This window comes from Mangifera indica, chromosome 7, assembly GCF_011075055.1.
Source record: "Mangifera indica cultivar Alphonso chromosome 7, CATAS_Mindica_2.1, whole genome shotgun sequence".
Classification (NCBI taxonomy): Eukaryota; Viridiplantae; Streptophyta; class Magnoliopsida; order Sapindales; family Anacardiaceae; genus Mangifera; species Mangifera indica.
In genome coordinates, this window is record NC_058143.1 from 5,315,373 (window position 1) to 5,334,670 (window position 19,298).

General features: G+C 34.2%; 2 protein-coding genes and 1 long non-coding RNA gene across 5 annotated transcripts; 2 read left to right on the top strand and 1 right to left on the bottom strand.

Annotated features, from left to right (window-relative positions):
• The first annotated feature begins 5,955 nt into the window (after positions 1–5,955).
• On the top strand, positions 5,956–8,856 carry LOC123221401 (fatty acyl-CoA reductase 2, chloroplastic-like). Its single transcript, XM_044644257.1, has 10 exons — positions 5,956–5,989; positions 6,128–6,250; positions 6,330–6,433; positions 6,540–6,739; positions 6,818–6,918; positions 6,996–7,164; positions 7,393–7,555; positions 7,738–7,816; positions 8,002–8,372; positions 8,522–8,856. The coding sequence occupies exons 1-8, from the start codon at positions 5,956–5,958 to the stop codon at positions 7,744–7,746; spliced, it is 903 nt and encodes a 300-aa protein (XP_044500192.1). The 3' UTR covers positions 7,747–7,816; positions 8,002–8,372; positions 8,522–8,856.
• Positions 8,041–8,621, top strand: LOC123221402 (fatty acyl-CoA reductase 2, chloroplastic-like). The gene is made up of 2 exons (XM_044644258.1): positions 8,041–8,372; positions 8,522–8,621. The coding sequence occupies exons 1-2, from the start codon at positions 8,041–8,043 to the stop codon at positions 8,619–8,621; spliced, it is 432 nt and encodes a 143-aa protein (XP_044500193.1).
• A 4,870-nt stretch (positions 8,857–13,726) lies between the features above and the next one.
• On the bottom strand, positions 13,727–15,309 carry LOC123220735. Of its 3 annotated transcripts, none has more exons than XR_006503137.1 (3): positions 15,101–15,309; positions 14,419–14,511; positions 13,727–13,967 (listed from the first exon to the last, which is right to left on the bottom strand). It is a non-coding gene; the product is annotated as an uncharacterized LOC123220735 (long non-coding RNA). The 3 variants fall into 3 exon arrangements; XR_006503138.1 differs by having other exon boundaries at positions 14,419–14,554; XR_006503139.1 differs by lacking the exon at positions 14,419–14,511.
• Between the last annotated feature and the right edge of the window lie 3,989 nt (positions 15,310–19,298).

Genomic DNA, 19,298 nt, shown 5'->3' on the forward strand with positions numbered 1-19,298 from the left:
AATTTTACCGTTTTAGGATATATCAACTCGTATTTTCTAGATTTCTAAAGAATTTTTCGATTCTTGTCATTCTAGGGTATTTTAACTTTTAGAATTCGAATTTCAGTTTTGTTTTTTTGAATTTTAACGTTTTAGGATATATGGACTCGTATTTTCCAGATTTTTAAAGAATTTTTCGATTCTTCCATTCTAAGGTATTTCAACTTTTAAAATTTGAATTTCAGTTTCATTTTTTCAAATTTCACCGTTTTAGGATATATCGACTCATATTTTCCAGATTTCTGAAGAATTTTTTGATTCTTGCCATTCTAAGGTATTTCAACTTTTAGAATTCGTATTTCAGTTCCGTTTTTTTGAATTTTACTGTTTTAGGATATATCGACTCTTGTTTTCTAGATTTCTGAAGAATTTTTCTATTCTTGCTATCTAGGGTATTTCAACTTTTAGAATTCAAATTTCAGTTTCATTTTTTCGAATTTCACCGTTTTATGATATATAAACTCGTATTTTCTAGATTTTTGAAGAAATTTTTAATTATTGACATTTTGTTTAGAAAATATGAGGAGTTTTTTTTATATTAATAATTGTACGACTGTTTTGCATAGTTATTACAGATTTTTTTATTATAAATGAATAATTATTTTCAAAAAATTGTCATTGCAGGATTGATAATTAAAATGGATGGTTATGCATCGGTTCTTTACCACGGAGAATGGATTCAAGGTGGCAACAACACAATGAAATATGTTGGAGGGGCCAAACAATTGATTAAAATCCCTTATGGAACAACATTCGAGGGATTTATTGAGCTTTTGAAGGAGTCTTGCAGTATTGATCTAATGAAAAACTACCTTCAACTATCAATGAAGCTAAGAAAAATTGAGCTTGACTGCCCCGTACAGATCCAAAATGATGAAGATGTCCAAGGTCTTATTGATATGTCCCAGTACTTACAGGAATATATTCTTGTTTTTGTTACATGTACCCTAATTGAAGGGCAGAAGGAAGAAGATGAAGATGAAGAAGAAAGTAGTGGGGTCAAAAAAGAATACGATTTGAAAAAGTTGATTGATTTCAATAATGACCCGTTGTACATTGCAAACTCATAGGCTCATGGAGAAAAAGATAGAGTTCCTGACTGGGGTGACTTTGATGGAAATGATATGTTCGATATTCCTTCAGAAGATGTAGAACCTGAGTATATGACATCAGTTACCGAGGGTATGAATAGTTTATAGCTTGAAGATCCTATTTCAGGTGGTGGAAATTATTCTGGGCCATTTTTTGACAATGTCCCCACTGATCCATTTAGGTGGCTTCCTGATTTTCCTCCACAGCCATCAACATTATCAGGTGGTTCTAGATCGATCCGAGAGGAGAATAGTGTAAAGGTTGGTGATATTTTCCATAATAAAGTCTAATTGAAAGACGTTGTGAAGCAATTCGCCTTACTTAAAGGATTTCAATTTGGTGTAAAAAAGTCTAACAAGAAACGGTGGTAAATTAAGTGCAAGGCTGAAAATTGTGAGTGGTATATACATGCAACCAAGTCCATAGTTGGTGAAGTGTGGGGGATCAACTTTATGAATCCTCCCCACACATGTTCAGTTGATCAAATCATGCCACATCATAGACAAGCTGGGGCCTGAGCTTTAGGTTAATTAATGAGATCAAAGTTTGTGATGATTGATCGAATTTATCGGCCTAAGGAAATAATTGTTAATATCGCCAACCGATATAAAATTGATATTTCATACTCACAGGCTTGGCGGGCAAGAAATTGGGCTATAAATTCATTGAGGGGTTCACCAGAGGAATCATTTATGTTTTTATCAGATTATTGCTACAATCTACAATATACTAATCCAGACACTGTTACCGTTATTGAAACGGATGATGACCATCGATTTAAGAATTTTTTCATGGCATTAGGATGTTCCATTCGTGCATTCAGAGAATATCTCCACCCGGTTATTTTAATTGACGTTGCATTCCTTAAAGGTCAATATCTAGGGCATTTATTTATTGTGGTGGCTCTTGATGGAATAACTAGATATATCCCATCGATTTCAGTGTTGGTAAAAAAGAAGATCATGACACGTGGTGTTGGTTTCTCTGGAGGATTAAAGAATGTATCCATGACCTATCTGAGTTGGCAATAATCTCAGATCAATATCATGTTATATACTCGGCAATGGCTGAAGTCTTTCTAGATGTCCACCATGGATGTTGTTGTCATCATCTTCTGTGTAACATGTGAGCAAAGTATAAACGAGACTCAAAGGTATAGTGTTTTAAACAAGTAATTAAAATTGTAACAGTTTATCCTTTTCATACATTTTAATTATAATCAGTTATCATAATTTTTTCCATCTTACAGGTTGTAGGGGCATATTGGAAAGCCGTAAAATCATACACAGAATCAGAATTTGGGCGATGATGTAATCTCTTGACTCAATGAACCCTCAAGTTGGAACTTATCTATATGATGTCGGATTTAAGCTTTAGAGTAGAGCGTACTTTTCAGGGTATTGTTACAACATGATGACCACTAACATTGCTGAGTCATTTAATGCCCTTATCAGATATGCACGAGGCCTACCCATCACAATGCTTCTGGAGTTCATTCGTGGTACCATGCAAGTAAGTATCAAATCGTTATTAATTAAATGTTTTTTTCTCGTGTTCTTTTTTCCCTTAGTTTTGGATATTACCAAATGTGTTGTTAATATTTTTTCAAATTACAGACGAATGTCCTAACTTTGTCACCCCTTGGGCAGAGGAGAAGATCAGCAGTCGTCTATCAAAGTTTACACGTTTAGAGGTTCGACCAATTATACAGACTCGGTATCAGGTTGTTAGTTTTGGTGGATTCATGGGTACTGTAGACTTCGGTGAAATGTCCTACACATGTAGAAAGTTTCAGCTTTCACGTATTCCGTGCAAGCATGCCATCGCCGTTGCACGACATATGAGGCTCACGAATGTCAATGCATGGGTTCATCCATTCTTTCAGACTGATATCTACCGTGTAATATATCAGAAACCTATCAATCCTCTTGGAAATCAATCTGATTGGTTGCACTCACTAGAAGGAATGGTTATTCTGCCCCCCTCCTCGATAGTCATCGTCTAGGTCATCCCTCCAACAGAAATCGACACCCTTCACAGGGAGAAAATGTGACACCGAGGATTTGTAGTCGTTGCCATAAACCAGGACACGTACGAACCCAATGTAAAAGCCCAGCACCTGTGCCGACCTTCACTCCGCAGCGTTCATCTAAAAAAGGCAAAGGGACAAGATCTTGGAATGTGTAACCGCATTCGGTGGAATCAGTTTTGTTAGTTATATGATTCATCATTGTTGTACTTCAGTTACATGTAACCGATGTATTTTTATTATTGTTTCAAATGTTTAATTGTATTGATATGTGATATAATAACTTTAAGACAAATTATTTCTTCATTTTATATTTGTTAGAATGAGTTGTTTGAGTATTTCTTTATTTCATCTAACGTTTGATAGTAACATCACTCAAATCAGAAATAATTTTTTATAGATTACATCATACACATACACACATAAAAAGATAAAAAATAGAAAACAATAATTTTTTATAAAGTACATCGTACACATACGCACATAAAAAGATGAAAAATAGAAAAGCATTAATGATTCAATTTTACAATTTTCTTTCAATTTCCAAAGTCATGTTTGTGTAAAGAATTAATTGTGAGTTTGGAGGATCAGAGGTATATGACTAGGATATTCAAATTGAACAAGAAAAGTTATTTTTATTCTAGCTGAATTTCATCTGACTATCCATTTGAAAGTCAAGAATCAAGAAAAAATTATGCTACTGTATTGCCTTCCAGGTATATATTTAAAAGGAAATGCCCAAGCGTCCCCAAAAACTAACAGTCCTAGAAATGTTGTGCTTCCCAAAAAAATGTTTAACTTGTTGCATTCCTTAATAATTTTCTTCCAGGAGGGTTGAAAAAATAGTGTATCACAGCTAGAATTCATTTTGATCTATTATTTCTCTCTTTTAACATATACTACTAGATTCAGTCGTAAAGTCTGCCATTGAAATTAATTGATAGCTCACGCGGCTGGGATAGAATAACATTCAAAAGCCCACTACTTTCACAAAGCACATCCAATTCAATCACAAATAGATGAGAAGGTCAGTTCATGATCTGCGGTTCCTTTTCTGTTGCATAATCCACATTGGTACTACCCTATAATCACCAAAGATGTTTGGTCATGATATGAAGAAAAAAGTATTCATTATTTATTTTCTTCTTCTAAACTTCAAAACACAGTATCCAAAACAAGAGCAAAAGCCTAGATGAACTCAAAACTCAAGGCCTAATTTCCAACTCAGATGTCGTTTTTCAAAAATGGAAAATTCTCTGACACCAAAAAAAAATAATAATAATAACATTAACATCTTTGTTGGTCCCAATGTTGTATTCCAAGAGTTATCAGCCGGTGCATACCATATTTTCAAACAAGCACAATCATATCAGAAAGGCTCATCCTCACCAGTAATCTATACAAACCAACTCAATTCAACAAAAGCCAAATTTGCCAACCTATGTGCCCCGGCACTGGTCAATTATTCAATCTACCTTACATTCTCAATAGATGTAAGCTATTTCTTAGCTCTTCTGATCTGAATTTGTTTGCATCTTTCTGCTAATAGAAAATAACAGATACAATGGAGCCCATCCAGTTCTGAAATCAGATGAGTTTCAGTTTGTGTTCATTTTTCCCACCATTTGTAAACATGGTAGAGGCAACATACTGAATGTGGGCTATTCAGTGAAATGTTGGCTGTGCAAAATACTGTAAATTTTTTCAAGATCGAGCCGAGCTTCCCATAACTTATTTAAATTTTTTTTTTTTTTCACTGTAAATTCAATGAGATGTTGGCTTGGCAAAATAAATTTTAAAATAATTATTTAAAGTTAATTCTTTTCATTCAAGATTGAGCCGAGCTTCCCATAGCTTGAGTTTGTGCTCAAGCCATAACTGCTTATTCCGAGTTTCATTGACCCAAACTTACAATTAAAATCGAGTCAGTTGGATTTGAATTTAATTCTAACTGTAAGGAAGAAATTGACTGTGTTAATGTGTTTACATGGATTATCCAGTACCAATCATTTTGATACAAATATATGTGGATGAACTTTTCGGCCATCAGATTTTCATGAACAGCAACCGACAGAGTTATAATTTTTTGAAATAAATTAGTTGCGTGGCTTATGTAACGTTATTATCAGAAACCAGTGGCTCCATTATCGAAGTGGTTCTTTTCTGGAAGAAACTAAAAAATACCAATAATTGTTAAATACAAATGACATTTAATGTAAGTTTGTTGGGAAGAAAAAGCCGTGTTAAAATGTTATATTGAATCAATCATTAATTTGAGATGAGAACAATGAAATTAAAATTGTTTTTATTCTATATATAGAAAAACTGTACATTAAAGACTTAACTCATCTTTGTATGACCATATTCAGATGATTTTTGAATGAAAATTAAGTTTCGTAAAGGTGCTGAAAAGTGTCCTAGACATAGAGATACAAATCAAACATAGAGATGATAAATAAAGGTATATATGAACAGAATTAGATCATTGATTGAGATAGTTCTGAGTGATTGAGTATCAATAAAGATTTGAATATCCCGAGAAAAATGAGACGAGTCAATACCTATAGAACATACATTTATAAGATTATGGGTTGACTTAGAAGAGTACTTATGACTTAGGCACATCTGTATACAGAGTGTAGTCCTTTAATTGGTGGCCTTAGAAAGAGAGAGATTTGCCAAGACGACGTGTCTGTCAATTGGGTGAAGACTTACCAAGACATAAAAAGTCTAATCGTGAAATTAGGACATTATTTATACATGTCATTATTTGCAAATATATTCATAATCTGGAGATGCCGGTGAAATTACGGCTTTTGGAAGTTGCAAGTTTTGGTCAAGCCCACTTCATTTGATTAGTAGTATTATATATAAGAATTATTGTATCTCCGTTTTCACTTGCAAATAATTAAAGCTCTTCCGTTTCCTTACTTTCAGCATAAGCTTTTCTTTCATTGAAGCCATGAGCTCTTTCTCCCTTCAACCACAGAAAAAAAATAGAGACAACTTGTAAGAATGGCATTGGCATTCTTGAGTTTCTTCCTGCCAAGAACTATTTTGTTACTGGTGCCACTGGTTTCCTAGGCAAAGGTATATTAGGCAATAAAATTACGTAGAATTTTGCGCATAAGATTTGTTTTATACGATTCTATGTTTTTATAATTTTCAGCCATAATTGAGAAGCTATTACGAGCAGCACCCAGCGTTTGCAAGATTTATCTCTTAATCAAGGCAGAAAACGAAGAAGCTGCATTAGAAAGAATAAAAACTGAAGTAAATTCTACATATATAACACAAAACTCTTTCTAAATATATGCATATATCTATTTTTACACTGTTTAGACTAACAAATTTACTATTTCTTCTTATAATTAATAAGATAATAGATTCAAATCTATTCGACTTGGTGAGAGATATGCATGGGAAATCTTACCAAGATTTCATGTTAAGTAAGGTGGTTCCTATTCCCGGAAATATTGGTGAATCAAATCTTGGTATGGATCCTGATTTAATAATGGAAATAGCACAAGAGGTAGATGCAGTCATAAATTCAGCAGCCAATACAACATTTGATGAGAGGTTCCTCCTCATCTTTATTAATTTTTGTGATATCCAAGTTCATTTTATATATACTAATGCTTGGATTACTCAACTTAGATTTGATGTAGCTGTAAACATAAACACAAGAGGGCCATCTCGAGTACTTGATTTTGCAAAGAAGTGCCAGAAACTTTGTTGTTGCATTCATATATCAACTGGTAACTAAAGCTTGCTTATGAGTAGAAAATAATTAAGTAGTTTATTTATTTAGGCTAATCAATTTTTTCTTGTGTAGCATATGTTAATATAGAAAACGTCGTAGAGACTCTCAACCCCAAAAGCTCACCATTATTACACCCTCCTGTGGATGTTGATGCTGAAGTGAAGTTAGCTTTGGATTCAAATCTTGCTTTTCATGGAGATGAAGAAATAGTTCGGAAAATGAAAGAAATGGGTTTAGAAAGGTGATTGCTTTAGTTAAATTAATTATGTTTGAACATTTCTTCTTTGGTGAGATTTTTTTTTTTCCGTTCATAATTTCTTTTTGTCGTTTCTTCTTCAAAGATAAGCAACTAAGATGATATGAAATAAGACAATGTTGTTAATTATGTTAAACATTAATTAATATGTAGATATATTTTTTGGGTTTAATTTCTCTATAATTAATTGATGGAAAGTTTTATATTCCACAGGGCTAGAAGTTACGGGTGGAAAAATGTTTATGAATTTAGCAAGGCAATGGGAGAAATAATAATTGATAAGAATAGAGAAGAAATCCCAGTTGCTATTGTCCGTCCAAGTATTATTGAAAGCACTTTTGAAGAGCCCTTCCCTGGATGGATACAAGGGGTTCAGGTAGTTCCTTCAAAAGTTTTACTTTATTTATATTTAGTAGTTTATATTTGACCACTTCAAAATTCAAAATTCTGCTATATCCTTGCCATTTTGTTAATTGGATAGTATTTGAGTTGTGTCCTTTCGATTACTCTTTTATTAATAAAGAATTACTAACCATCTCCCATGAATATGATCATTAGAATGGTTGATCCATTGATTTTGGCTGTCGGCAAGGGCAACCTCCCTGCCTTCATAAACCCTGAGACTGTCCTAGATGTAGTAAGTATCCAGATTCTTTTATATATATACTACATTTTATCAATATTTTTCTTCTGCCTTCTTCAATAAACTCAAAATTACTCTTCATAAATTTTCGTTTCAAGAATAGTCTTCCCTTGAGAATATATACATTAAGACTACAATCATGTTTTTTATAGTGCTTATAAAAGGAGTTAATAATACAGGTTCCAGTTGATATGGTTGTGAATGCGATTATTTCTACAATGGCAAAGCATGGAATTATTGGGAAACCAGGGCTTAACATCTACCACATTACGTCTTCTACAGTAAATCCAGTAACCCTGAAATTCTTATTTGACCTGTTCTATGAACATTTCGAGTCCTCTCCAATCAGAGACATGAATGGAAAAGAAGTGAAGATTAAAAGAGTCAAATTTGTTAGCTCGTCGAAAGATATCTTCTCACATATCTCTAAAGAAAATATCACAAAAAATATGAATGTTTCTCCAGAACTTGAAAGAAAATTACGTGAGAGAAAGATAGAGCAAATTAAAGACTTGATGAAGATGTATGAACCATATTCATCTTCACAGTGGTAAGATATCTTTTTATCCCTGAGTGTACATGTTTAGATAGTGTTAGATCTTTAAATTAATTACTTCAACAAATTAACTTGGAAGTTTGACCATGTTATTTGATTTTTAGTGAATTGGTTATTTCCCTGAAAATTTGTATATTGATTAGGTTTGAAAGCAGAGATACCTACAAATTGTGGGAAGCCATGTCTTTAGAAGAACAGCTGAGTTTTGGATTTGACGTGAAGAGGTTGGATTGGAAGGACTAGTTTTCCAAAGTTCATATTCCAGGTGTAAGGAAATACGTATTCGAAAGTAAATTGAGGCCAAAATTGTAATATTTATATTGAAATCGGTTCTATAATTTTAAACCCTTAATTGCATGAGTCTTGAGCTGGCATCAAGTATAAAAGGCAGACTAAACACAATTTCTCATTTCAATGAAGAAGTTTCCCTATTGATTTCATAAAATATCTCAGACACAAACCATAGTTCTACTGTTCACCTTGAATTTCTGATTCAATTTTTTTTGTTGATTTTTGCTACTGTTCTCACTATTACTATAAAGTAAAGGCCACTTTCAATGGTGTTTACTATGTCAATTCAGAATGTTTAATTAATTTATGTTGTGTATAACTATGAACTGCAGTGATTTAAATTCAGTTTGGTGACAAATTGAAAATTGTAAAAATTAATTTAATTGATGTTTTGTGTTGTAGTTGAGTTGAAAGTTGTTTAAATCAATCTTGTGTATGATTGAAATTACTTAATTGGTATTATAGATGATTGTAGAGTTATCTATTAATTAATTTAGTATGGTGGTTGTCAATGATTATTGTTCAAAAATTATAATAGTGAGTCACTTTATTATGAATATGATATTAAGAGATTATGTCATTTAGATATTCTTGGCTATTGTGTATCATGTGATTCGTGTTCTACCTAAGCAATATCTGATATCAAGTATGACAGATTTAAGTGTTCTACCTATGTAGTATTTCATGTCTGGTAAGACAAATTTAAGTGTTTTATCTACGCAGTATTTTATGTTAGGTATGACAGATTTAAGTGTTTTGTCTATGCAATATTTCATGTCAAATATGATAGATTTGAGTGCTCCACTTGTGTGAGATTATAACATGTTGAGTATGACAATTCTCTCTCACTCTCCTTATGTAGGGACGCCCACTAGGTATGATAGATTTTTCTTAAAGATATTAGAAGTGATAAACAGTTCAAGTGATTGTTTGGTGAGATGCCTAAAATAATATATATATATATATATATATATATATATATCTTCCACTGAATATGATATTTCCCTAAATATATATTTGTAACTATATGACATTTGTTAGGTAATTGTTTCAAAATTTTAGTATGCATAGAAACCTATAAATTGACTAATTATATACCACAACAGTTGTTGAGTTGAATGTGGAAATTTCTTGATTGATTTGAGAAATTCATGTGAGATAAGCTTAGTATTGTCGAAATTTTTCACTGGTAGTGACAATGTGATTGTGCGGGAGTTTCTTATCTAGCACAACTAAGAGAGGGTGTTAATGCTTTTAATGTGTCATTTTCTTTTCTCTTGTTAATGTTGAACTTGAATGAGAGAATTATGTTATGAGCACTTTCAAGTTAATGTGCATGATGGGGTTGTGGTTTTAAGCACAATTAACTTCTGTTGGTTAAGTATAGTTATAGTTGGGACGCTTTCAATCTTTCCTTTAAAATTTAACATCTGTGTATGGTTAATATATTATGGCATATTACTTTATTCCTCTATTGACGTGTATTCAATATTCTCGAAAGGATTTATAATTGCCCACTCACTGAGCCTTTTCAGTTCACCTCTATAGAATTTTTCCTTTCAGTACATCTTCAAGATTATGTCGAGTAGTGTTTTGTGGGGTTGTGCCACAATGTAGTACCTTCGGTAGATGTCTATGTAGATTTCTTTTTGAGAAACTTATGAAAAGTTGAAGGCCTAATTAAAAGTTTATTTTCATGATTTTCGAATTATAGTCAAGATGTTATTTTGGTGTGTAAATATGGTGAGGTCGGAAGCCTATACATGATGTTATAATAAGTGTTAAATATATGTTATAGAAATACTTAAATAGTTTTACAGTATGTGTCTTGGCCTTCTAAGCCCCATAAGTGTGTTTAAGAGGTTATGAGATTAGCGAGTTGGGATGAGTCTTGTCAACTTAGTATCAAAGCATGAGTTTTAGATTTTAAGGTCATTTCATGAAGCATGCATATAAGATTTTTTTTTCTAAAAATCAATTTAATTGCATCATGTAGAAATTAACATGAAAAGACGTGACCAACCTCGTACAAGACCCATTAGGGATTTATTAACTCCTTAAGTTGTAAGAAGGGATAATGAACCAATAAATGAAGTAATAGCAAAGTCGGTCACCCATGGACCAAATTCTCAAGTACCACTTATATACTCAGTTGCACATAGTCCTAATGTAGGTGTTGAACTAGTAGTTGAGTTGAATGTGGAACCTTAAATGATAGGATTAATGTGGAGTAGACTATTGGTAGATTAGCTCAGTTAGTCACTAAAGTGGCTTAAAATCATATTGCAATGCATCAAGAGAGTGTCAATACCATTGAACATGCAAGGAAATTAGAAGCAAAAAACTTTGATGGGACTAGAGATCCTACAGATGTAGAGTCATGGATGATTAGAACCAAACATATATTTGAGGTGATAGAGTATTTAAACTCTCAAAAACTATGGTTTGCTACCTTTCTCTTGGAGGGTAAAACATATCATTGATGGAAAATGGTACAATAAAAACACAGAGATTCTATAACAATAATTTGGGAAAACTTTTACCTAGAGTTCTCAAATCACCACTACTCAAAGGTATACTAAGATGCTAAAAGAAATGAATTTATTAAACTAACCCAAAGAAGTATGTTAATGGAGGAATATATGAATAAAGTTATTGAGCTCTGCCCTGTTGATTATAGGAGATGAGAGAGAGAAATGTAGAAAATTTAAATAGGGTCTTTGAGGACGAATTAGAATAACAGTGACTGCAAATTCCTACTCAAAGTTTAAGAAATTAGTAGAGATAGCTATGAGAGTTAAAGGGAGTCTCACATAAATAAAGAAAAGAGAATCCCAAGGATAAAAGTGGAAAGTTAGTGGTTGGGCAACAAGTGGGCATAAAGACAAAATATAGAAGAAAGAAAGTAGATTTTCTAAGTAAACAAGTGAATCATTTCAGAGTGTGAGATCTAAATCTCAAGGGGATCAAAAACAATTTCAAGGACAATAATCAATAGGTAGTAACACTTGGAATCAAAGGTTCTTGGGAAACACACTTCAAGGTAGCAAGGGTCACTACTCACACTATAATAGTTGTGGTAGATTCCATTCAAGACAATGCTAGAGAAGGGCATCGAGTTGTTATCATTATGGACAGTTTGGTCATTTTAAAAGAGATTGCCTTATGTCATCTCAAGGTGGGAGTGTCACTCAAAAATCATTTAAACAAAATTTTCAAGGGAATAGTAGTCAAGATCAGAGACAACAAGGGCCTTAAATTGGGGAAAGGTCTAATATGGATACTCAAGAGGTAAGCTAATGGTTCTTACAGTGGTAATGGGCGACATAAGCGATTGAGATGACCTCAAGCTTAAGAACATGTTTTCACTCTAACACAATAAAGAGCATATGCCTCTCTAGATGTAGTTACGGGTATGTTGCTCATCTTTGACCTAAAGGCTTTCACTTTAATTAATCTTAGTTCTACTCATTCTTTTGTTTCATATACATTTGCTAAGCATGCCAATAAAGATTTGAAATTGTTGGAATGTGAATTTGAGGTAGTTACTCTTGTAGGAGAAACAATTTCAGAAAAGAATGTGCATAAGAGTAGTATGGTAAGGGTGGGTATCCATGAGTTAAAGACATATTTGATTCTTTTGGACATATAAGATTTTGATGTGATTTTAGGTATGGATTGGTTAGCTTGTCACCATCCTACCATTGATTGTTTTCTCAAGGAAGTAACCTTTAGAAAGCTGAGAAAACCAAAGTTCATTTTCTGTGGAAGGTGTCGTATTATTCCTTCTTGTGTTATCTTTGTTGTCGTTACTAAACGATTCCTTCAAAAGGAATATCAAGCTTATCTAGCACATGTTATGGACACTAGAGTTAGTGAATCAAAGATAGAGATATTCTAATAGTTAGAGATTTCCTAGATGTATTCCTTATTGATCTACCCAAGCTACCACCTGACAAAGAGATTAAGTTTTCAATAGATCTGATTCTTAATAAAACTCTCATATCATTGGCCCCTTATAGAATGACTCTTCTTGAGCTAAGGCAATTAAAGGTGCAATTGCAAGAGCTAGTGAAGAAGACATTTATCAAGCCTAGGGTATCTTTATGAGAAGCACCAGTGTTATTTGTTAAGAAAAATATGGAACTTTTAGATTATGGATTGATTATAAACAATTAAACAAATTGACAGTGTGTAACAGGTATCCACTAACTCGGATTCCATATTTGTTCAATCAGTTATAAGGTGCTAAGGTTTTCCCTAAGATAAAATGATTCTCAGGGTACAATTAACTAAAGATTAAAGAGTCAGATGTTCCAAAGACTGCTCTCAAAACTCGTTATGGACATTATAAGTTCTTAGTAATACCTTTTGGATTAACTAATGCACCGACATCATTTATGGATTTGATGAATAGAGTGTTTCACTCTTTCTTGGATCGATTTGTAGTGGTATTTATTGATGATGTTTTGGTTTATTCCCGAAGCAAAATAGAGCATGAAGAACACCTTAAAATAGTCCTACAAACTTTACAGGACAAACAATTTTATACTAAATTCAATAAGTGCCAATTTTGGCTAGACAAAGTTGCATTTTTGGGACATGTTATTTCAGTAGATAGTCTCTATATTGACCTATATAAAGTGGAAGCAGTTTTGAAATGGGAGAGACCTAACAATGTTACAGATATTAGAAGTTTTCTTGATCTTGTTAGGTATTATCGAAGATTTGTTGAAGGATTTGTTAAAATAGCAATGCCATTAACTAGATTGACTCGAAAGAACGTAAAGTTTGAATGGGATGATGAATTTGAGCAAAGTTTTCAAGAGTTGAAAGCAAGATTGACTATAACTGACAGGACCCATCTCGACCCGCTATCCTATAACCTCTGAGAATACCGTTATAGGCTTAGAAGGGCGAAATGCATCCTGTAATTCTGTTTGAAAACTTTTCTGCACCATAACCTAGCACATAATATAATATCATCTATAGGCCTCCGGCCTTTATATGAGTACATATCAAAATACATCCTGATTTAAAACCAAGAAATCAGAAAATAAACCTGAAATCAGGCCTCCGGCCTTATCACATACATAACAAAATAATTTACATCTTTACTCATTTCAAAAGATTATGAGACGATGGTAATTAGGCCTCCGGCCTTTCAACATTTCATAAGTTTATAAAAAAAAACAACAAAAAGTCTATATAGATGCGTGCAAATGAAAACATCCACGAAAGATGCTACACCGTGGCACAACCCAACAAAACACTATCCCGTACGATCTGTAGGATGTCCTGGAGGGAGGAAAACATTTATAAGGGTGAGTTAAAAGCTCAGTGAGTAGGAAATTTAAATCCTTGAGAATATTAATGCATGTCAAAATATAATAGTATGCCAAAATATGAGCCACACACTATGCTAATTATGCTTAAACCACATGCTTCTCATTTAACTTGAAACGTTCCTCACACAATCATCACATAAATTGATTGTCTCAAGAAAGAAATTAACCATACTACCTTTTTCTCATAGGAACATATCAATCATTTATGAATTTCCACTTCCAACTCAATAGCAATACTATCATTATCTTATAGGTTTCCTTCCATATCAAGATTTTGAAATATAAAGATATCCCACCATTCCAATATAAAGATATACATCAAAATATCATATAAAAGGAAATTTGTCATACCCGGGGGTGTCCCCACCTAGGCAGAGCAAAAAAAAAAACAACTGTCATACCCGGTATACTAAAATCTCACACGGGCAGAGCATTCGATTCTGTCATACTTGGCATGAAATAAAGCACAAGCAGAGCACTAAATTCTGTCGTACCTGTATAGATATCTCACAGGCAGAGCATTTAAATCTGTCGTACCTAGCATAAATATTGCATAGGCAGAGCATTTTATTGCATAATAAGTAATAACCAGAAACATTCAAATAATATAATTTATTTTCACCATATCAATTTTTGTTTAGAACAATACTCATTGGCAAGCGCCACAATCACCATGAGCAAATCTCAATCACACATAAAATATCAACTAAACACTTCCAACTCACATGAAGCTCAAATAAAACCACTTCCAACTCACATGAAGCTCAACTAAACAATTTCAACTCAACCACAACACAAAACATCAATTTAATAATTTCCAGAATTCACTTGGTCACCACATAACTTAATTTAAGCATTCTGAATCTACTGAATAATATAACTTTTACCTTATAGCCTTTCATAACCTAAATTCACAACATACATAAAGAAACTATTTTATTTTATTTTTCTTTTTGAGAGGTTTCCACCAAATCCATGCTACCATTTTCAAGGATTCACAATAAATAGCATAAAGTTTCACAAAACTATAAATAAAATTTATACCCAAAAATCATAAAGAAAGAAAAGTTTATTCCCACTCACTGATTTGGGTAGCCTCTAAATCAGAGTTGAAATCTCTTGCAAATCTCCCTTCTTCTTCACCTATTCAAACCAATTGGAAACAATATGATCAAAATTTTGGAAATCCCTAATTTGAACAAATATAACAAACCCTAAAATTTTTTGAATAAAAATGAAATACCCTATTCCCTTTTTCTATAAATCCCTTTTCTCTTCCTTTCCCTTTCCTTCTTTTTCTTTCTTTTCTTCTTCTTTCTTTTCTTTTCTTTCTTCCCTTCTCTTCTTTCCCTTTCTTTCTCTGTTTTCTCTCGTCTGTGCTCTGTTTCTTTTCTTCTTGCTGAAGAAGAAAAGGCTACTGACTTTTATTTGTAAATAAAAGGGAAATTTCCACTTAACCCCCATATATGTCCAAGATTTCTATAACCCCCTTTAGTTTCACATATAACCAAGATTTGGGTATTTCAACTCTCCCCCCCTAAAGAACAAATTTCGTCCTCGAAATTATATACCTAATTGAAACAATTCTGGGTATTGAGCCCGCATATCCTCTTCTCGTTCCCAAGTTGCTTCTTCCACCAAGTGATTTTTCCAATGCACCTTAACCCAAGGAATGGTTCTAGTACGAAGCACTTGTTGTTTCACATCAATAATTCTCTTTGGCCCTTCTTGGTAACTCAAATTCTCTTTTAATTGAAACAGTTGTTGCTAAAGAGCATGAGTGGGATCGGGCACATACTTGCGAAGCATGGAAACATGAAAAACATTATGAATCTTAGATAACTCAGGTGGTAAGGCCAGTCGATAAGTAACAACACCAACTCTTTCAAGAATTTCATATGGGCCAATATATCTTAGGCTCAATTTACCTCGTTTCCCGAATCTTAGTAAGCCTTTCCAAGGTGAAACTCGTAGAAACACTTTTTCACCCACTTGGAACTCCAATTCTCTTCTACGCTTATCAGCATAGCTTTTCTGTCTATCTTGGGCTGCTTTCAGTCGTTGGCGAATAAGACAAATCTTTTCATTCGTGTCTCGCACGATCTCAGGGCCTAGCAATACTCTCTCACCTACTTCATTCCAACACACTGGAGTTCTACATTTTCTACCATACAAGGCTTCATACAGAGGCATTCCAATGCTAGCTTGATAGCTATTGTTGTAGGCAAATTCTGCTAAAGGTAAATAGTTATCCCAACTACCTTTGAACTTCATCACACAAGCCCTTAACATATCTTCTAAGGTGTGGATAGTTCTTTCTGACTGTCCATCAGTTTGAGGATGAAAGGCTGTGCTAAATTTCAACTTTGTACCCAAGGCATTTTGTAGACTTGGCCAAAATCGAGAAGTAAACCTAGGATCTCTGTTTGATACTATGGATACTGGAGCACCATGAAGACATACAATCTCAGCTACATAAATACTTGCCAACTTATCAAGCAAATGTGTGGTTTTGATTGACAGAAAATGGGCTGATTTTGTTAGACGATCTACAATGACCCAAATGCCATCATACCCGTTCTTGGTACGGGGAAGACCTGACACAAAATCCATGGTGATATGCTCCCATTTCCATTGAGGAATAGGAAGCGGTTGCAAAAGTCCAGTAGGTTTTTGATGTTCAGCTTTCACTTGATGGCATACTAAACATCTGGAAACAAATTCTGTGATCTCTCTTTTCATTCCTTGCCACCAATAATGATCTCTCAAGGTACGATACATCTTAGTACTACCTGGATGTAAGGCATAGGCTGAGGCATGAATCTCTTCTAAAATGTCCTTCTTTAATTCCTGGTGATCTGGTACACAAATTCTATCTCCCATCATAAGCATGCCATCATCTTTTATTATAAAATCCGCCCGCAATCCTTTACTTACTTCATCCTTTATCTTCACTAGATGAGAGTCTAAATGTTGCATTTCTCGGATTCGATCAATTAAGATGGGTCGAATTTGAAGACTAGCTAATAAGACTCCTGAAGTACTTATACTCAGTTTCGCCCTGAGGGTCCTTAATTCCATCAACAAGGAACAAGGTTTCACCTTCATATGTGCTACAACACCTTGAGATTTTCTACTAAGTGCATCTGCGACAACATTTACCTTTCCCGGATGATAATCGATTGAACAATCATAATCTTTAATAAGCTCAATCCATCTTCTCTATCGAAGGTTCAACTCTTTCTGTGTAAATAAATATTTCAAGCTTTTGTGATCTGTATAAATTTGACAAGTTGCCCCATAGAGATAATGTCTCCAGATTTTTAATGCCCATACTATAGCTGCAAGTTCTAAGTCATGAGTTGGGTAGTTCATCTCGTGCTTCTTGAGTTGTCTAGAGGCATAAGCTATCGCCTTCTCATGTTGCATCAATACACAACCCAAACCCTGTTTAGAAGCATCACTATAAACCATAAATCCATTTGTACCTGAGGGTAAGGTAAGTACAAGGGCTGAAGTCAGTCTTGCTTTGAACTCTTGAAAACTTTGCTCACATTCAACATTCCAGTCAAACTTTACCTCCTTTCGAGTTAGTTTAGTTAACGGTGCTGCTATTTTAGAGAATCCTTCAATAAATCTTCGATAGTACCCAGCAAGACCAAGAAAACTTCTAATTTCAGTAACATTAGTAGGTCTCTCCCATTTCAAAACTGCTTCCACCTTCTGTGGGTCAACACAAACACCCTCTGCTGAAATGACATGCCCTAAAAATGCAACTTTATCTAGCCAAAATTGACACTTACTAAATTTAGCATAGAGGTGTTTGTCTCGCAAAATTTGTAAAACCATTTTAAGGTGTTCTTCATGCTCTATCTTACTTCGGGAATAAACCAAAATATCATCAATAAATACCACGACGAAACGATCCAAGAAAGAGCGAAACACTCTATTCATCAAATCCATAAATGCTGCCGGTGCATTAGTTAATCCAAAAGGCATCACCAAGAACTCATAATGTCCATAACGAGTCCTGAAAGCAGTCTTTGGAACATCTGACTCCTTAATCTTTAATTGATGGTATCCTGAGCGCAAGTTTATCTTAGAGAAAACCTTAGCGCCTTGTAATTGATCAAACAAATCAGCAATCTGAGGCAGTGGATACTTATTACGTACTATCACTTTGTTCAATTGTCTATAGTCAACACATAATCTGAAAGTTTCATCCTTCTTCTTAACAAATAACACCGGTGCTCCCCATGGAGATACACTAGGCCTAATAAATCTCTTCTCCACTAGTTCTTGTAATTGCACCTTTAATTCTCTTAGCTCAAGCGGAGCCATTCTATAAGGGGCTAATGATATAGGAGCTGTACCAGGAATCAAATCTATTGAAAACTCAACCTCTCTATCGGGTGGTAGTCCAGGTAGATCATCAGGGAATACGTCTGGAAAATCTCTAACCACTGGAATATCTTCTATCTTTGATTCATCAACTCTAGTGTCTACAACATGTGCTATATAAGCTTGATATCCCTTTTGAATGAATCGTCTAGCAACAGCAGCAGAGATGATACAAGAAGGAATAATGCGACGCTCCCTATAGAAAATGAACTCTGGGTTACCCGACTTCTTGAAGGTTACTTCCTTGTGAAAACAATCAATGGTAGCACGATGACAAGCTAACCAGTCCATCCCCAGAATTACATCAAAATCTTGGATGGACAAAGGAATCAAATTTGCCTCTAACTCATGGATGCCCACTTTTACTTTGATACCCTTGTAGACATTGTCTACTAAAATTGACTCTCCTACAGGAGTAGCTACCTCCAATTTACATTCCAAAGGCTTTAACTCTTTATTGGCATGTTTAGCAAATGTATAAGAAGCAAAAGAATGAGTGGAACCAGGATCAATTAAAGTGAAAGCCTCTCGGTCAAAGATAAACAACATACCCGTAACCACATTTGGAGAGGCATAGGCTTCTTGTTGAGTCAAAGCAAAAACATGTGTTTGAGCTTGAGGTCGTCCCAGTCCCTTTTGTCGACTACTGCCACTATGAGTACCACTAACCTGCCCTTGAGTACCCACACTAGACCCCTCTCTAATCTGAGGCCCTTGGTGTCTTTGATACTGACCACTACTCCTTTGAAAATTCTTTTTGACTGATCCTTGAGTGACACTCACAACTTGAGATGACAAAGGGCAATCTCTTTTAAAATGACCAAACTGTCCACAACGATAACAACTCAGGGCCCCTCTCTGACATTGTCTCGAATGGAAT

What these genes read in the sequence shown, in the direction of transcription:
- LOC123221401 (XM_044644257.1), top strand. Translation starts at nt 5,956, where the DNA reads ATGCCGGTGAAATTACGGCTTTTGGAAGTTGCAA. An exon ending in ACGGCTTTTGGAAGTTGCAA is followed by an intron (nt 5,990 to 6,127) that starts GTTTTGGTCAAG and finishes TGAAGCCATGAG; the next exon opens with CTCTTTCTCCCTTCAACCAC. An exon ending in TTGCATTCATATATCAACTG is followed by an intron (nt 6,919 to 6,995) that starts GTAACTAAAGCT and finishes TTTCTTGTGTAG; the next exon opens with CATATGTTAATATAGAAAAC.
- LOC123221402 (XM_044644258.1), top strand. Translation starts at nt 8,041, where the DNA reads ATGGCAAAGCATGGAATTATTGGGAAACCAGGGCTTAACATCTACCAC. An exon ending in CCATATTCATCTTCACAGTG is followed by an intron (nt 8,373 to 8,521) that starts GTAAGATATCTT and finishes TATATTGATTAG; the next exon opens with GTTTGAAAGCAGAGATACCT.